Source organism: Gambusia affinis, linkage group LG01 (genome assembly GCF_019740435.1).
Source record: "Gambusia affinis linkage group LG01, SWU_Gaff_1.0, whole genome shotgun sequence".
NCBI lineage: Eukaryota > Metazoa > Chordata > Actinopteri > Cyprinodontiformes > Poeciliidae > Gambusia > Gambusia affinis.
In genome coordinates this window covers 11,710,753-11,730,650 of record NC_057868.1, presented here as the reverse complement: position 1 = coordinate 11,730,650, position 19,898 = coordinate 11,710,753, and the positions used below count along the sequence as shown (strand labels likewise).

The window sequence follows — 19,898 nt, the reverse complement described above, 5'->3', positions numbered from 1 at the left end:
CAATTTTTCATAAGTGCTAAACAACCTGACCTGGATGAACCTGAGGGCTTTTGAATGATTTCCACTAGCGAATAATTGCTTTTGTTATAGAATGAATAGAGTGAATTTCCTGGGAATAGTTTGGAAATGGCCCAGAACAATTCAATTGTGTTGAATTTAATTCCTTCAGACCATCAACTGTTAAGCTCTCAAGTTTACGGAAAAACACACACCTGCTGACAAACAGCTTTTTAAACGTTAAACTATTTTAATCAAAAAACATACAAGTATTCTTATTCCTACATTTCACATGTTGCAATACAACCACAAACTTCAAAGTATTGTATTATTGTCCTGTGCTGGTCTCTTTAAGAGTCAGGGTTGCCAATAGATACAAACTATCAAGTTTTATTCCCAAGTAGCATCTTGGCTCCATGCTCTGAAATTTAATAACTGGAAATATTTTCCTAAGGATTCCTTTGGGTCCTCAAGATAGGTTACAGCAAAAAATACAGCATGGATTTGTCTTCAGCCCTCTTTATTATTTTTACCTTTGTTTTCAATTCAAACTTTCAAATCTTGTCACAGATTTTTGATTATAATTAAGGCTGAATTTTTACAGGGCTAACACAGATATGCTCTGATCTAAACCCTTGTAATGAAGAAAAGGCATTCACCATGTCAACATGTTACTTTGAATGCTGTGATCATGTGCAGTTAGTTTGCTGTCATACATTCATTTTGGATATAGACCTACTACCAAATGCTTCTTTTAGCAATGTTTTTTCTTCTTAAAAATCATAAAATGTTAAGGATCTATGGGGTGATTTAGAGGTATCAAAGCAAAGTTAAATAATGATACAGAACTGTCTTTTCAATGTTTTTGTTTGTAAAATGTTTGACAAACATACAATTCCTCTTCTGCTCCAAAATTATGCACCCGTTGGTGTTGCTCCATCACATAAATCCCAATAAAACACAGAGTCTAGATGCTTAGAAAGGCCGCATGTTAAGAATTTCACAAAATATAACTATGAGAAAAATAACTGACAATGAACAGCTCCTAAAATACATTATACAACTTAGCAAATAAAAGTCAAGGATATATTTCCTACAATAACAATGACAGCAATGTACCTGAAGGTCATGGTCAAAGTACATTCATTTGGAAATTTACCCATGTGATTTTATAAAATAATGCTATTCAAACATTGAATAAAATGCTAACTAGGAGGTTGATATGTTAAAGATAGAAAAACAGTAACACGGACAGACAAAATGCAATATGAAACCTATCTCTATCTGCAGCTCATCCTCAACCCTTTTAACAAAGATCTTTATTTAGGGTCCTGTTGGATATACCTGGCTTCTTTGCGCTGAGCATTTCTACAGCTTCCCTCAATTTCGTTGTGCTGTTTTGGCTGTACAAAATCTTGTGTTTGAACAACAGCGATGATATCTTCTTCCCAACCTTCCTCTGAGAATGAAGGCTCTTGCAGAGTCTGTTCAAATCTTTCATCAGGCAGAAAGCCCTGCACGTCTGCAGCTCCGGCAGCAGCACACAAGAGCTCTTGTCCTTTTCCGCATTCAGCTGCACCACCCAGAACTTGGCCAGCTCAGTGGAACTCCTGGCGTGACTGGCCACCATGTTGAGAATCAGAGGGTAAAGGTCACCAGTTGCAGCTGGGATGGAATGTTTTGGGAGGCCACTGGTGGGGGTGCAGGGTGCCAGCATAGACATGAACATTTTATTTTTACAAGAAGCAGAAGTGATGAGAGTTAAGGAATGAAAAGAGAAACACAACTCACAGTTTCCACCTGCGGGGAAACGATCAGGACACGGTCTGCACCCTTTACTTGTTCAGCTAACCAGCGCAGCGGTCCTAGTTCTGCAATTTTCCCCTGCTGCCACATATCAATCGTCACTCTGCAGCCACCGTGCCACTGCAGAAACTCAGCCAGCGCCACCACCGCCTGTTGAAAGGCCGGCGTCACCGAAGGATACACCACAACCACCGACACTGGAGTCATGGGGGCTTCAGGAAGGATTTCAAAAGCGGAGTATGACGAAAACATCTTATCTGGAGATGGACAAAAAGGGGCATTTACTTAGAGCACTGATGTAGTCAAAGCACACGTTTGGTGCTGATGAATGCCATTCATCAGTACTTTATAAAATTTTAAATCCAAGCAGCTGAGGTACGCTTTCGTGGCGAGCCAAAGCAAGTCTGCTGAAAAAGGCTGCAAAAAGATTGATGCATTTTAGGTGGAAAGTGTTTTGCAGTTTTAAAGATACTGACAAATCTAAACCCTCTTCAAGGGAAGAGCATGTTTGCAAACAAATTAGTGATTAAAACTGGGATAAAGACGTCCAACATCTATAACTGTTTATTACTTTCAGTGCTTTAATCCCAACTCAGATTAGGTATAAATATACATTTTACTTACATATAACAAAGCAGGAAATCAAAAGTATCAACGAGGCCAAAACTCCAAAAACAATTCTACTGACAGTCTTAACTTCTTCATTTTGTGCTGCAAAAGAAGGAAAAGATATTTAATAATTTAGACAGCATGGCATGACAAACACTATAACATGTGAAATATCCACATAGTTGGGATTAAAACATTTGACATGGTATTATTTGATCTCAGTTATGCATTTGTTATAGTTCATTATAACATACCAATAGATAGAGTTGAAAATTTGTTCTTGGGATTGTCTGGTTCTGTGCTAAATCAGTTCAGATCACATTTTGTAAAGGTAAACTAGCTTGTGTTGGTAATTATAAATGTGGATGAACAAAATCACCTTTGGCGGTCAGAGGTCACCGTTTTTTATTATTATTATTTCCCCCTAAAATGTAAGAAAATTATACAAGAAGAATTTATGTTGTCTTGAACTCATATCTAACTTTTAACAATTGCTTAACGCTTGATACTGAGCCTACTATTATCTTAAAAACGCCGCCAAAATGACTGGCGTTATTAGCCAACTTTCGAAGAATGTCTTTATCAGACGGTCATTTTTTAAGAATAGTGATGATTGCCAAGCAATTAAAAAAAAAAAAAGAAAAGAAAGAAAAGCACATTTTGGAATTGTACTGATAGTGAAACAATAAACTTTTCTTACCCTCATTATTTGGTGTTGTTTGCAAAGACTCTGCAATAGAAAGCAAAAAACATTAAGCATTCTCACTGTCTCCAGATTTCAAAACAATACTATAAATCAGTGTTTCCTAACACTGATCCTCAGGGCTCCTGCCCAGCACGTTTTGGATGTTTCCCTGCTTCAGCACACCTGATTTCAATTGATGGCTGATGAACAGGTCTCAGCTGAAAACCAATCATCTGCATTAAGTGTGTTAAAGATATTATTTGATTGGCTATTAGAGTCCTGATCCACACTCCAATTGGTGGCTGTAATGCACCATTACGTTACTTAGCAACGGCCAATAAATACTACAAGAAGAACAAGAAGAAGAAAAATAAGGCGCGTTAAAGCAGGGAAACGTGTAACACAGAGAGGGCAATGTGCCTGGAGGAGCAGGGCTGGGAAACACTGCTATAAATAAAATGCTTTTCAAAGGTAGGGGTATTATTTTATACATTGCAAAATACCTAGCTATTATTTACCAATATAGAGTAAAGTTTCACATTTTATATGAAATGTGTATTTAACATTCTGTGTTGTCAGCCAGGTATAGAATGGGGTCTTCTTGGCTTTAAAGATTATTGATCATTTAAAATGGGTCCTATACTACTGCTGATAACAAAGATTCAACTTTTGCTGAGCTTGACACTCGATTTGCTTACCCAAAGTTGCCTTTGTAGTACTCGGTGTAACAGTTGCTGCAAAAAGAGAGAACGGTTCAAACATTCGTGGTATGTCAGGTTTTGATTTTTAAAATGTTAATTATTTTGTTTTTGTTTGCAGAATTACAGACAAAGCACCTCTTTCTCAGTATTTTATCTAACTAATTAGTGGCATGTTACAAAGGATTAAAAAAAAATCATTCTCTTTGTTTAATTTATTCTTCACATCCAAATAAAGTTGAAGTTGCTGATATCCATTCTTGAGAAGATTTTCTTACTTGTTGGTTGACGAGGTACCCAAATAGACGTTGTTGGTATTGTGGGGCCACTTCCCTTTGGAGGCAATGGCTCATTATAAACGGTGACAAGGAATGAACCATAATCTACGCCAACTAAAAAAGAAAACCATTCCTACAGGTGATACAGAAGATATTTTGTTTTAGTATGGACTTTTAATTATGTGAAAAAAAAATAGTTGGACCATCATTACAGTGTGTGATCATGCTGTTTAAAATAAACATCAGCTAGTTTAGTAAGTCATTTGTACCTTCTCCAATCCAGTAAGGTTTGCTTCAGTCAAAGCGGGATTGTATTTACAGAAATGGGTCAAATGTCCTGAAATGACCCTTGTGCCCTTCAGATGAATAATACTAGCTGCAGAGAAGAAAAAACTGTTTATTAACATGGTTAGAATTGATGGTTCACATTATTATTTCTTCGTACGGATAAAAAAAAAAAGCATCTGTAATTGAGCATCATTTTTTATTCCCATATTGTCTTTATGGCATTACAAAGTTTGATAGACATGGGCTTCATTGACTTTAAGGTGACAGCATAGGCACACAGGTAAAAAATTTATCACCCGGGAAATTTTATATCTCAAAGTAACACAAAAAACATCAACACAAAACAAAAACCCTACATGCATGCATCCATTCTGATATGTTCTTATAGGCTCAGAAGCCTACAGGAACTTCAGCACACAACCTGCACACATTCAATGTTAAAATAGTAAAATAAAATTAAATGCATTACCAATATACAGTGTGCATAGTGGAGTGGACAGTCTTGTAATTTGTAATTTAAAATGTTGAATCAATTAATCTCTACCTACATCTTAAAATCTGTCTTGAGGTAAAGGTTTGTAACATCAAAAACAAGAATGGCTTTTCCTACCATCGATGTTGATCGCCCAGCTTATGTTCAGCATTCTTTCATGTCCGACCGTCACCAGTTCCACTTTTAGGCCTGCCACCTGAGATGGACTGCCATTCAGGTCTATTTCAGGAAAAGCTAGAACATAGTGGAGTTCACAATAATCATGAAGGTTTATTATGCATTTACAGAAATATCTGTGAAAAAATATGTGCCAGCAATTTGACATTATTTTAATGTCTACATTGTTTTCCAAACCTGATCATCGGGGTAGACTGTGCTAGGGTATTAAAAACGTTTTTGTTTGATAATATAATATGAAATCAGTGACACCTAACTGCTTTTGTTTTTATGATGAGCCAACAATTTTTACTGTTGTACTGGTGATAATTATTATCAATGGGATTTAGCAAATTAAAAGGTAGATTTTTTTTGTTTTGTTTTTTGTACGTGTAACTTTTATTAGAAACTAGATTAACTAGATTTCAGAGTTACTACTACTACTACTACTACTACTACTACTACTACTACTACTAATAATAATAATAATAATAATAATAATAATAATAATAATAACAAATACGTGGAAATAAACACTGTGGGACAAAAGGACATTTCTTTTCTAATTGTAATATGGCAGATGAATAACACAGGCTTACCGTCAGGCTCCTCACACACAACTTTCTGTAACAAAATGCCAGAAACAAGGTTCTCAGACAATATCAAATTTATCAACAGTGTGTATAATGATGAATTACTTACTATGTCGTGGGCAGTCCCCCGTGAAACGACGAAGCAGAGAAAAAACAATATACTTTGCCACATTATCAGCGTCTGATCTAGAACATACAAACATAAAAAATTAAGAATAAAATAAGCATAAGTGAAGGTTTTAGGAGCAGCCGTGTTGATGTCCCCAGCGGACTGCAAAGGGCTCTGTGATGAAACTGTCTAGAACAAGGGAAAAACCAGCAGACTTAACCCCGCCCACTCACAGTTGTTGATTTTTCCCCCTCATGAGTGGCAGTCGAAAGATAAGGTAAGGGTAAAATACACACGAAAAACTACTTAGCATGACAGACAAGGATGCATTTTCATGTAAGTTGGTAGGAAACGTCTCTGATTCTGGTTCTGCTTGATTAAACGTGGTTTCTGATTTCACATGCAGCGGGTTTCCCTTAACATCGAGCAAGAAACAGCTAACTAGCTGTTTCACAGTTTTTCTTCTAAGCAAAGTTAGGAGTTTAATCTGTAAAACTGTCAAGATGATGCAGTCACCAATACTTTACATACCACTCAGTATTTGTAAAGCACTTTATTTGACCTTCCAAAACGTTTTAATCCTTTAAAAAATGTACGTTTACCAAATACATGATGTAGACCTATCGATTATGTAAGACTACTGTAAAGACTGATAATAAATGCCGTGAAAGTAGCCTTTAGGAGCAAAAATAGATAATGGAAACTTTAAACAGTGGAGTTTGAATCTTAGGAAAGAAATGTTTTTGCACATTCATGTTATCAGCACACTGGTTCTCAGGAAAGTAATTGTCCTGCTAATTCACTGCCACCTTTGAACTAACAGCTGTAAATAGAAGCGGTCAAGTCTGTGTTGCCATGTCTGAACAGAGGAACGGGTCTCCCCACACCAAAGAGGCTCTTAGCACAATGCATTGAACTTATGCAATTGCATTAATTATGTGCTTAAATTAAAAAGACAAACAAAAAGTAACCCTTGGTCCGTTATTTAACTTGCGCTGAATATTAGTGGTGATTGTTGTTTATATTTGTATATTATAGAACTAGAACTGCTAGAAATGCTCCGACTTGAATCATCTAATTTTACCTTGATTGGTAATCAGCAGGTCATGCACTGAACAATCAAAGATATTTATTAAATGCATCAAAACTAACCGCTTCTACAATTTTCAGTCAAAATGATGTCTACCATTGAAATGGGAATTAAATTAGGATATTTATGAACGGTTCAAATATACTTCTACATTGGACTGATTTACATCTAACCAAAAGCATAGACATTACACTTGAATTTCATCAAGGTTTGCTTTGGTACTTTTTGAGGAATAATGTTTTTAAGTCTCATTTTATTTTTATTCTGAACTTTTAAATCACCCAAAGAAGCTGCAGTAAAAATTAACTGGAGGCTCACACAATGTATCGGCGGCAGCTACTGTACTTGAAAACATGTCCAAAACTGCATAACGCGCTCCAGTATTTCTTTGCTTTAAGCTCCTTGATACTTGGGATAAGCAGACCTGGCAACTACTTTCTGCAATTAAATATTTGCAAGACCAGACAGTTTATTGCAGGTGCTGTAAATTTTAGTGCAGAGTAAGCCTATTTGCAATACAGTCTCACACATGGTGAAATAATTGTCAGAACATGTTTGACAGAAAAGGCATAAATGAGGACTTAAAGAGAACCACAATGATAAATCCATTGCTCAGCATTAGTCACAAATATGTGACGCTTGAGGTTTGTCATGGATCAATATTTTAGCTGGTACTAATACTAGAACAAAAGGTATAGGAATTAAAGAGAAAACAAGTGAATTCATTAACCTCTGACAAATGCTGACTGCTGGGAAAAAGCCTATATGCTTCACTTGGTTTTTCCATTTGGCAGGTCCGAACTTGAAGAAACCCTCACCCCGTGTTTCAACTCTGCTTCAGTTTTACATTCACTTTGTGTCCTCTGCTAAATAATCATCATTGTAATGTACAGTTCATAAAGGAAGGGTCCCCCAAAATGTCGTCTTTGGCCATGATGGGCCAAGCAGGAGCCCAGAGACTTGCGACAGGAACCTGGAGAAGATTCATGAAGGACGGCAGGTGCTTTCTTGACGCTCTTTTTCAAAAGAAATGGCCAAACGTACGGGACTTCTTTTTAACCTCTCCTGCTCTATTGCAGATGTTTCACTACCTCAGCTTCTCACCGGAACGCTTCAGCCTCACCTGCAGCCAATCAGAAAACCCCATCCTATAGCTATGTGGTCATTGGGGCAGGGTCAGCAGGTTGCGTCCTTGCCAATCGCCTGACAGAAGACGCCCAGGAGTCCGTGTGTCTGTTGGAGGCCGGACCCAAGGACAAGTGGCTGGGAAGCTCCCGACTCTCGTGGAAGATCCACATGCCAGCCGCGCTGACCTACAACCTCTGTGATGACAAGTACAGTGATTGAGTAGAAATTTAAGCAATCAGATCATCCTCAGTTCATGCCAGTGACTGATAAACTTTTGTTTTGATGATAATTCAGAGCTCAGAATTTCCGTTTAATTGTTCTGCTGTGTTTCTTTTCACTCCTCTTCAGGTATAACTGGTTCTACCACACGTTACCTCAGGCCCACATGGACAACAGGGTGCTGTACTGGCCCAGGGGTCGAGTCTGGGGAGGATCCTCCTCACTCAATGCCATGGTTTACATCCGTGGGCATGCAGAGGACTACAACCGCTGGCAGAGAGAGGGTGCAGAGGGATGGGACTATGAGCATTGTCTGCCTTACTTCAGAAAAGCTCAGTGCCATGAACTGGGAGAAAACAGGTATGTAGGTTCCATCAAGTATTGGAGCTGTGCTAGTAGACTGTATGAAATAATAGTGTTTATTCATAATTGGCAGACATTAACTGAACATTTATTTATCCCATTGCCGGTTTTTCAATAAATAGTTTGAGCAAAAAAAGTCTGATCAATACTATCAGTTTTCTAGGATTAGAAAACATCATCAGGTTCACCAGTCTGATAGCATGAATACAGTATAATACATTTCAAACCCTCATAGAAAGTTCAACACCAGAAGTCAGGGCACCTTCAGTCAATGGAAAAATGTTTTCCTGCGGTTATTTCATATATTCTAGGTACAAGAGGACACTTTAGATCAGGGGTGGGAAACTCCAGGCCTCGAGGGAGGCTGGGGAGGCTCCTGCAGTATTTATAATTCAAGACACCTGAGTCAAATAATGACTTAGGACTCTGACTGCACTTAGGAGGTGATTCAGCTGTTGGATTCAGGTGTTTTGGATCAGGGAGACATCTTAGAGTTGCAGAACACCAGCCCTCGAAAACCAGGAGTGCCCAACCCCGGTTTAAGATATAATAGGCTTACTTTAATAATTGAATGACAACAAAGTCTGTCTATATCTGTTTTAAGATGAACAGAAATTTGTCCAGAGCGTGAATGTGTCTTTGCTAATGGGAATTTAAAACTCCGCTTCATGTTTTATCACGATTCATATTTTTTCCCAGACGCTGCTTACTTAAGCAGCTGTCACACTGTTGCCACCTGTACTGTAAATTTTACGGGGGTGTAAATGAAAAGTAATGTGATGCACATCCTGAAGCAACAGGTCTTGTCCTGTCTTAAGAACTATGTGTGCTGTTTATGATGTGCCTGGACAACATAACATATGCTAAGTAGCTTTGTTATTATCAACATTAATAAGACAATTGTCTAGCATTAATGAACAAGTTGTAGCAGAGGTGCTTGTATGATAATCCCACACTTCCTGCTGGAGTTTGAAACCTACTAAGCATTTGTGAGATATTGTAGTATTGTGTTTTTCCCTCTTTGTATTGCAGGTACAGAGGTGGCAGCGGACCTCTTCACGTGTCCAGAGGAAAGACCAACCATCCCCTGCACAAGGCTTTTATCGAAGCAGGCCAGCAGGCAGGATACCCCTTCACTGATGACATGAATGGATTTCAACAGGAAGGCGTTGGCTGGATGGACATGACCATCTACAAAGGTAACAGAAACCGAGAGGAAAACACTTGAGGTTCAATAAAAATGATGGAAAGAGGAGTTAAAGACCGCATTGGTGGTATTGAGATCAGGTTAGGCTTAATACAAAAGCTGCATTAATTAACTAACCAATGAGCCTCATAACTATAGTTTTTGTAATATTATTACGGGTGCTTCATTTAATAATCTCCCCAAATGTCTGAACATCTCATGCAATATCCCATCCATCCATCCATTTTCTGTTCACCCTTGTCCCTAACGGGGTCTGGAGGGTTGCTGGTGTCAATCTCCAGCTATGTTCCGGGCAAGAGGCGGGGTTCACCCTGGACAGGCCGCCAGTCTGTCACAGAACAACACAGAGACATACAGGACACACAACCATTCACACACACACACACACTCACACCGAGGGAGAATTTAGAGAAACCAATTAACCTGACAGTCATGTTTTTGGACTGTGGGAGGAAGCCGGAGAACCCGGAGAGAACCCACGCATGCACAGGGAGAACATGCAAACTCCATGCAGAAAGACCCCGGGCCGGGAATCGAACCCAGGACCTTCATCCAATATGGTGCTTATGTAGTCCCTTACCATATTAGTAAGAGGGAAAACTTGTTAATGCTAACGAGATTATAAATGCTGTGAAAACCTTCAAGATCATCAGAAAACTGATTTGAAATGCTGAAATAATGTGGTACTCAGTGAGAAAAAAAACCTCATGATTGGTGCAAAATGTTAAATATGATCCTATATTTCATCTTTTATATGTTTTGGTTTAATTGCCAACACTGAAATGTTAGAAAACATCAGTAAATTGGCCACAACTGAAAACCAAACTTCTAATCTAGAGTTAAAGCAAAATCTTTAGAACTGGGGATTGTATCGTCTCAAAAATGGAGCGCTGACCTGGGTGGAAAAAGTGAATGCCACTCATCTCCAAGATTTTACTGCACAAATAAATCTTGTCCGAATGAACACATGTTTCCAGGGAAGAGATGGAGCACTGCCAGCGCCTACCTCAGACCTGCACTGGGTCGGCCCAATCTGAAGACGGAGGTGCACTGCATGACCACCAAGATCTTGTTTGATGGAAAGCGGGCTGTGGGGGTGGAGTACGTGCAGAACGGAGAGAAAAAGAGAGTAAGAAGCACAACTATCTTACGTAATACAGTAGATTAAAAAAAAACTGATTAAAGAGGTATTTTTTTAAAATTATGTTTACCATTTTTCATACCTTTCGTCTTTACAACAGCTCGCAGACTCAGTTTTTCCATTATTGTTCAGGTGTTTGCAGATAAAGAAGTGATCTTGAGCGGAGGAGCCATCAATTCCCCTCAGCTTCTCATGCTGTCTGGTGTGGGAAATGCAGATGAACTGAAAGACCTAGGTATTCCTGTCATTCAGCACTTGCCAGGTGCGTGAAGTCTAAAGACTCTGTTGACATCGCAATGAATGGATTCTCTGCTGGAGATTAGATCTTGATGCTTGTAGGATTTTGAATCACTTTTTGACCTTTTCGTGCCTTGATAGCTGGTTCTAGTATTGCTGAAGGAGGCAGCTGTTGCACAACCACTGTAACTTTACAAGCATTTGTGTTTTCTTTCTTTTTTTCTAAAAGAAAATGTTTTTCAAGTAGGTGGCTCAACAATTACTTGGATTGATTACCTTACAAAGAATCTACGGACTATAAGACTAAAATGTTTTGTTTGATAAAGTCAGCAACAGTGGAGCACCACAGGGGATTGTACTCTCACCATTCATTTTCACCGCATACACCTCCCATGTAGCCTGGCTATCACCTTCCCCATGTAACTCCACTCAAAAAAAGATGTTGCTTACGTCACAGTCTTGTCTTTCTCTCACTCGCTTGGATTCCCTCTGCTAGATGTTGTACCAGACCAACCAGGGAACAGAAGAAGTGAATGATGACGTTGATTTTCTGCGCTGTTTTAGAATTGTAGTCTGCCTGTAGTTTTAGCAATGGCAGCAGAGACAGTCTGCGATGGCGTCGCGTCCACATATTGAATTAACATTAACAGTTGCTTCATTCGGATCGGCACTTCTCTCTTCGTAGCGGAGGATGGTTGTTTACAGCACAGACAATTTCCGGTAAGCATCATAGCCTTGAATTGCCGTATTTCATACGTCAGGGGCAAACATTAACTATTGGAAATTTAAAACGGGAAGCAATCGTTTCTCAATAGTCGAGATCCCAGACTGTCTGCACAAGAAAAATAGCGTAGGACGACGGGCCTGATTTTTTACCAGGCTACCTCAGACTTCAAGTTAGAGTCCTGCCAACTGCATCAATGCTCAGAATACTTTTACTGAATGAATGAATAAGAAGCTTCTTCAGATTCACCGCAATACAAACCTCTACTGAGAATCCTCTCTGTCCACCATCATCACTGTCAACTGCACAATAACTCTTTGACCAAACTTGCATGTTCTGACTTTCAGCAAGAACGTAATAAAGTTATATTTATTTAAGTATTTTTTAATTGGATTTGGATTAAACTGAACAAAAGCCTCTGTCTTTTTCACTCTGTTGTTCAGGCGTTGGTAATAATCTGCAGGACCACCTGGAGCTGTACGTCCAGCAGCAGTGCACTCAGCCCATCACCTTGTACAAGGCGCAGAAACCTTTCCACATGATCAAGATTGGCCTCGAGTGGCTCACTCTTTTTACCGGTAACCAAATTCACCATGCAAATGTATTTATACGTCCTGACGTTTTTACTGTGTTATCACTTTACAATTATGCAAAACTTTGATGCACTTTATTGCTGTCGTATTTAAGACGAAACGCAAGTAGCTCTCAATGCTGAAGTGGAATTAAAATGATGCATGATTTTCAGCATTTTGCACTTTGTGTTGATCAGAATCTGAAAAACAATGTGCATTTGCTTTCTCCTCTTTCCATGTAAGCTGAAAATTACATTTTTACTTCACGTGACCAGATTGCGTTTCTGTGTTTTCCATATGGCTTCTGGCAAGCCTCTAATGTGACTTGTGCATCAGCAGATTCATGTTTCGCCACCGTGCCTCGTAACTGCTTAGAAATAAACAACAAGGACAGCAAACAGCTCAACCGCTTGAGAGAAAATTATGGATACAACAGAATTATCAGTATTTTAAGTATTTAAAACCAAAAAAAAAAACCTAATCAATGCTTTACTTTACCGGATATGAAATGCTCGTATCGTTCTTCAGCCCAGACCTGGTGAAGACAAACGTAGGTCACACATTTCATACTTTTATTTATAAATGGTTTTAAAAAGTTCTGCTTCATTATTTTGTCATTTTCTTTCCACATTAGCACAGTGCACTACGGTATTTTGTGCTTTTATGTCTCAAATAATTTGCAATCCACTTCAGGAATACATGCGAGAGCATAAGAATCTTGTGAAATGTACATATTTTATAGAAGTTTCCCAACCCGGGCCATCAAGGCAGACTGTGCCACCTGTTTCAGATGTGCCCCTGCTTGAAACAAACCCTGAGTCATATGTGAAATTTATCAGAAACCTAAATTAGCCTCCAGATGTGCTGAAGCGAAGCACCTAAGTTATGCAGGGCAATGTGCCTTGAGGACCAGGGTTGGGAAATGCTGTTTTAGGTTGTTTCCCAACATTATAATATTTTTGTTATTTTACCTAAATGTCTTGTTTTGTTACAAAATGAATATATATATATATATATATTTACAAAACTAAGACAGATATATACCCTGAGTCAAATAATGAGGTCATTAGCAGGACTCTGGAGAACTTGACTGCACTTAGGAGCTAATTCAGCTATTGGACTCAGGTGTGTTGGATCAGGGAGACATCAAAGAGTTGCAGGACACCGGCCCTCGAGGACCAGGAGTCCCCACCTCTGCCCCATAGGAAAAATTTTTTTTTATTTTTACTCAAAGCAATTCGTAGAATTTGCCTCAAATAGTACTCGGTGTTTCTGTGAAATGCTCCACATGGTGACGAAATGCACTGATTGACAACTGATTATTGCAGGAAACCACCTTGTGGTTCTGCAATTAGGAACATTATCTGTGCCAGATGTAAAGTTGGCAGACTTACTTTTTTTTTATCAGCTTTGTGTTTGCATTTTCTTTGAATGTCTCAACCTTCTTCCCCCAGGGTACGGAGCTACAGCCCACTTGGAGAGTGGAGGCTTTATCCGCAGTCGACCTCACGTCACACACCCTGACATTCAGTTTCATTTCCTGCCTTCGCAAGTTATTGACCACGGCCGGGTTCCTTCAAAGATAGAAGCGTATCAGGTGCGACAAATGACATATATGCTCTTTTCTTTTTCGTCCTCCTAACTGGGCAGTCCAAATTTATTCATTACTTTCATTTAGACTAATAAACTCTGTGCCAGCAAGAGCTTGAAGAGACAAAGGATTACATGTAGAGTCCCCCTTGCTGTTCCATGGAAAGTCACATTAAAATCACAAACTTGGCTCTTCACAGTAATTTCTTGTGAAATGATTCTCTCTTCCAGAGAATTGCACCTGCCAGGAAATAATAGCCTTGCACAAAGGAAAATAGCTGTGGGTTAACTCCGTCTTTCCCTGCAGATAGATCATTTAAGAGGTGACATAAAAAAATTAAAAAAAATACAAATTCTACAGTGTGAAGCTACCTAAAATGGGAGAAGTTGTTTAAGTAGGGCTGGGCGCATTGATTCAAATAGATACCAAAGTGAGCATTATTATTGAGTCAATACTGCCGTCTCTTCCAAATGTCCTGCAAATTTCAGAAATTTCCCCAGAGTTCATGCCAAATGCCAAACATCAAGAGCTTGCTTTTTTTAATATGATTCTGAGATGTCATGTTTATACTAAATGTTTATACTAAAAACATCTGCTCTCTTTCAAATACAACTTGTTTAATTTCCTCACAAGTGCAGCTTCTCTCCAACACTGTCAGTGCAGACGGCGCATCCTCCCACACCCCTCGGCTCCTCGATCATGCAGGCTCACGTTGCTCCTCACCCTCCCTGCTTTGCAGAAGAGATAATTTATCACTGTGGCAACTCCACAAATTTACATAAACATATCAAAGCAGTTCACCCTCTAGCGAACGCCAAGATACAGAAAACGTTGGTAAAAGTTGATCAGAGATGCAGACTGATTAAACTATTATCATGTATTCAGGCAGCTGAATAAAATCATACTGGAACTCAAAAATATTACATGTGCCACAAAATTAAAACATGAATATAGGATGAATATGGTCATCCTTTTTTGTTAGTTTAAAGAAAAATGGTATTCCTATAGAGGTTACAGACAGCGGCATCCCAATATTTTTGCGTTGCTGCGATGATCATGAAGGACAGTTCGTCTCAACAGAACGGTTTTAAGAGTTTATTGAAGACTCTTATCCAATCTCTGTGTAAAAAAAATCCTAGTAGTGAAGTTTTATTGTAAGAAAAAAAAAGCTTACTTTGTATTTGTCTCTCAAAAGTAAAAAAAAAAAAAGTTGTTGATATTTAGACACAAATGAGAATCAAGATAGCTTCGAATTGAAAAGAATCACTGAAGAATAGGACTGAACTACCAGAACTCAGGGATTCGTCTCAGATATTGGTGCCAACATGGTCGCAGCTGTGCGCAAAGTAGGTCGGGCACGTTATCCATGCTTTGCACATCCAGAAACGTTGTAAGTTTCCAGAACAGAAACTCATCCAGTCTGTTGAAGCCCACTGGAACTGTGTATTCTACAAGTTCAAGAGACATGTGAGAAAAAGGAAGCAGTTGTACTTTGCCTTCTTGGGTTCAGCTCACTATGCGTGGTCAGTGGTGGGGCTGAGACCATTTGAAGGAGCAGCAAGAGAGATATAATCTGAAAAAAACATTTGTCTGTCTCAAAGGTGATCTCCCTGGTGGTAACAATTCTTGGCTGCATCTCATAAGGCTCCAAGGGAGCAAGCCAGCAGGTGTGCAGTTAGTAGAGTACCAGCACCGATTCAGGGGCATTGGAGCCTTTTGGGGTCTCAGTAGCAGCCCCTACCTGGACACAAGATTTAAAAACTTTGGATCCTGGGACAAATGTCAGACATCAGAGATATGATCAGAGTTTGACTCTCAGGTCCTTGGATGACAGCACCAGCGCACAGTAACTCAGACAAGAAGAGTAACAAAAGTAAATGTGTTGCTGTTCCCAGAATAAAAACATCTGTTCTTGACAGGGGACAGGGCCAACAAAGGTGGCTCAAAAAATACTTTAAGGGCTTTATGAACAATTTTCCTATATGAAATTAATAGTATTTTTGTTGTGTAGTGAATTCATATCACACTTTTATCTGACTTTTTTCTTAAAGAATTGTGTGGTAGAAGGTACTATGAGAATTATTTTAACTCTATACTGCTACATTATTTTATGTCGTTAGTTGATAAAAAAAAATACAAATTTTCCTAAAATTTATGTCCCTTTATAATATCATTAACATAATCCACTTAGCCAAAATCAAATCACAAAATTATTAAATGATCATGACATTTCAAGACAATAAGTATTGGTACTACTTGCTACACTTGCCCTTTATTTACTTGGTACCAAAAATCCCAGTATCACTTACCATTGTTGTGAAGTCCTATTTTCTTAATTGACTGGTTTTTATATGAGTAAATTATTTATTAAGCTTAATCTGCTGCTGTAAAAGTCTTCAAAAATAAGGAGTGTTTTGATGTCCTAGGTTCATGTTGGACCAATGAGAAGCACTAGCATTGGCTGGATGAAGCTGAAAAGTCCCAATCCCACGGATCACCCAATTCTCCAGCCAAACTATCTCTCCACTGGTAAGAACCGAAGAGGGTTACTTGACTGAAATAGAGCAGAAGATAAAACAGAGTCATGTGTGTTTTCTATCTGATCTTTGCAGATATTGATGTGTGGGAATTCAGGGAGTGCGTCAAACTGTCCAGAGAAGTTTTCGCTCAAAGTGCCTTCGACCAGTTCCGCGGTCCCGAGGTCCAGCCCGGTCTCCAGGTCCAATCGGACGCCGACATCGACGCTTTCGTCCGCCAGAAGGCCGACAGCGCCTACCATCCCTCCTGCACCTGCAAAATGGGGTCCGCCTCCGATCCGATGGCGGTGGTGGACTCGAGCGCACGCGTCCTGGGTCTGGAGCGACTGCGGGTTGTCGACGCTTCCATCATGCCCAGCATTGTGAGCGGGAACCTGAACGCCCCTACGATCATGATGGCAGAGAAAGCAGCCGACATGATCAGAGGTCGGCCTCCTCTGGTGGACACCGGGGTTCCCGTGTACCGGCCCCCGACGCTCGAAACGCAGAGATGATCGGCCGATTCTGTGATTTAACTATAAGGATCTCTGAGGTGGGAGCAGCAGGGAATTTAATCAACAAAAATCAAAAAATGTGACTTAGTTTTGTTTAAGCTTTGCGTTGAAGTGAAGGATTTAGCATGAAGTTTGATATGCAGGCAGCCTGTTGGTTGGGACCAACACACTAAGACATCATCCATCATTCTAAAAGTAGACATTATTACAGCCTGCCACGTAGCAGCTGTGCAGTAAATGCAAATAGCTTTTTGCAGAATCTCAACAGTACCTGGAAGAGCCTTATCAACTGAACACTCAGTGTTTTTGTTTAAATCTACTAATACATGAAGACGTAAGGGGAATGCTGTTTGCACCAACAACATGGTTCATCTCAATTCGCTGTATCCACAGCTGGAATTGTTTTAAGTTTAAGTATTATGGAGCAACATGGGAAACACCAACAAAGCAAAGATCAGACTCTATGGCATTTGGTTCTGCTTGAAGTATTATTGTCACGTTAATTATGATTTAATGCCTTTCTGATATGAAGGTTTAACTAAAGTGCAAGGTTCTGTTTTCCCTCTTGTCTACCGATCAGCTTATTTCCTGCAGACCTGCAGCTGTTCAGTTCAGCTCTTTTTCATAGGTCTGTTTGCACACTGTTCAAGATAACAGGAAGGCAATCGCTGCTTAGTTTCTGTTCCAGTTAGCCTTATCTCAAAAAAGGGACGTTTTTAGTGCAAGACATTCGCCAGTTTGCTCGCACGGTTGCTTTTGTGTTAGAAAAAGATTGGTGCTGATTAGATTGGCCTGCATAGCCGCCCACATCAGCATTTTTTATTTGAGAAAAGCTGGAACGACACTTGTTTTCTGGCATATGTCTTAAAGACGTTATCTTTTTTTTTAACCAAAAAAAAGCAAAAGCTTTAAAACATATATAAATGTGAAAAAGGAAGCAACTTAAGATTTTGTGAGCAAAAAATAACTGCCCTTTTCAGTCTCTAACACTAGCAGATCTGTTTACACTAACGTACAAGAGTTGGTTTTTTTTGTTTTGGGGGTGGGGGTTGTTTCCTAGATTGCAGCTGTTGCATTTTAGGGCAAAGAAGCAGTTAAAGGGCAAATACTATTTTTACATATTTTCCTTCTCAATTGTGTTCAGTTAGTTTCAATGCATTTTTATACTGCTTGGTCTCAAGGCTCTGTTCTTCTTTTTGCTTGTAATAGTTCATTTCATAAAATGTACAGTACAGACCAAAAGTTTGGACACTACTGTGTGTCCAAACTTTTGGTCTGTACTGCATATATATATATATATATATATATATATATGATATATATATATATATATATGAAAATGTAACTGAAAGTTACAGAAGAATGGTGTTGTTGATACTTTTAGACCATAGAACTGTTGCATTAATAAGTGCCATAATATGCTTGCAAGACAAAAGTAGGAAAGTTCAACTCTAGCTCCAAGCTCAAGTTAAAAAGTGATTAAGATTTGTGTCATACACTTTTTCCCCCACATCATCAGATTGTGTCCTACTGTTCAGGAGTTCACCTACGTTGCTTAAGGTCACTGCCTGTCACAACAAGCACACTGTAGACGGTAAATGACTGCAGGCTAACCGCGGTTTATTTTCTCAAATGTTATTTGGGCCCCAACAAGTTACTCCACCCTAATGCAGCATGTATCGTTGGAAATCTGGGGGAGATTAGAATAAATTATCTATATTTAGGACTACAGCTACTTAACTCACTCTGTAAGCTTTCTGCACATGAACAACATGCGGTCACCTCTGTGGTCTGGCTGTCGACTGCTGGCTGTGTCTAGAAAAAAATAAGTTTGAGCTGTGTTGGATCTTTATCCATCAGCTTTCAGTTGTTTCCTTCAGTTCAAGTCAACTTTGTGGCCCTGGGGAAAAGTCGAAACACTCTTCGCTTCCGTAGAGTTCGCTCACATTTCCTGCGCTGCAGCAAAAATGCAGACTGTGTTGTTATTCTGAGTCTCCAAAAAGTGGAAACGCATCCATTCCACATTTTTATTCCAGGTCAGAAAAAAATATTTCCTCTGCCATTGCCTTGAGAGATTTCCATAATGGTTGTGCCTGTTTAACTGATCATGACTCAAAAGGTCCTTTGTGTGTTTCAGAAAAATGTTTTGACATTCCTGATCCACTTTGGAAAACAATGGAAAACCCATTTGTGATTTAATGCCAGTAGACCTTATGTAGTTTTTTTGCTCCCAAATGGCTCAGGTTTAACCTAAGATGTTTTCAAACTATGCAGTAATATTAATAGCTAAATATCAAACATGGTGAATTATGTTAAAATACACCTTGTTTCTCTACACTAAAACACTTAAAAATCCCAATTAAGTGAAATCTATTTTTTGTATTGTTTTTGTGAATGATTACGTAGATTATCTTGTTAAAATTTATAAATGACTGATAAGGAAAATTAACTTTTTTAAACAACAGAAATATAATAAAAGAAATGGTGCCTTTATTGTTGTCAGTGTTGTTATCAAAGAATTTGTGATTGAAGTTGATGCATATTTGTTGTGATGTTTTTTTATATCTTCACTAATATCTTAAATATTGAATGAAGTCAATTAATCCGTATTATAAGATACAATGGACCTTATTTACTACAATGATCTTAACTGTGTTAAATTGTGTGTCTCTGTTAATAATGTGTACTGTGACAGCTATTGTTTACACTATAATCCACTGTTGTGCAATGATGCATTAATCATCTATTTTATGTTTTTTTAATGAGGGAATAAACATGTGAATCAGAAAAGGATATTTTATTTTAATATATCAAAGCTTTTTTTTTAATTGTTTTTGTTTTCTGCATTGATTGTCAACAAGCCATCCTGACCTTGTCCTCTTT

The 19,898-nt window shown here is 38.8% G+C and overlaps 2 protein-coding genes across 2 annotated transcripts; one reads left to right on the top strand and one right to left on the bottom strand.

The window, feature by feature from the left end:
* Positions 1–1,649: 1,649 nt before the first annotated feature.
* LOC122839016 lies at positions 1,650–5,911 on the bottom strand. Its single transcript, XM_044130133.1, has 10 exons — positions 5,713–5,911; positions 5,610–5,634; positions 4,972–5,088; positions 4,343–4,449; positions 4,074–4,206; positions 3,796–3,831; positions 3,113–3,142; positions 2,428–2,514; positions 1,789–2,060; positions 1,650–1,688 (listed from the first exon to the last, which is right to left on the bottom strand). The coding sequence occupies exons 1-10, from the start codon at positions 5,773–5,775 to the stop codon at positions 1,650–1,652; spliced, it is 909 nt and encodes a 302-aa protein (XP_043986068.1). The 5' UTR covers positions 5,776–5,911.
* Positions 5,912–5,916: 5 nt separating this feature from the next.
* On the top strand, positions 5,917–18,300 carry LOC122840164 (choline dehydrogenase, mitochondrial-like). The gene is made up of 11 exons (XM_044132389.1): positions 5,917–5,989; positions 7,696–7,802; positions 7,882–8,136; positions 8,279–8,509; positions 9,545–9,711; positions 10,697–10,848; positions 10,993–11,122; positions 12,265–12,399; positions 13,848–13,990; positions 16,411–16,513; positions 16,597–18,300. Exons 2-11 carry the CDS (start codon positions 7,720–7,722, stop codon positions 17,013–17,015), a joined length of 1,818 nt encoding a protein of 605 aa, XP_043988324.1. The 5' UTR covers positions 5,917–5,989; positions 7,696–7,719; the 3' UTR covers positions 17,016–18,300.
* The last annotated feature ends 1,598 nt before the right edge of the window (positions 18,301–19,898 follow it).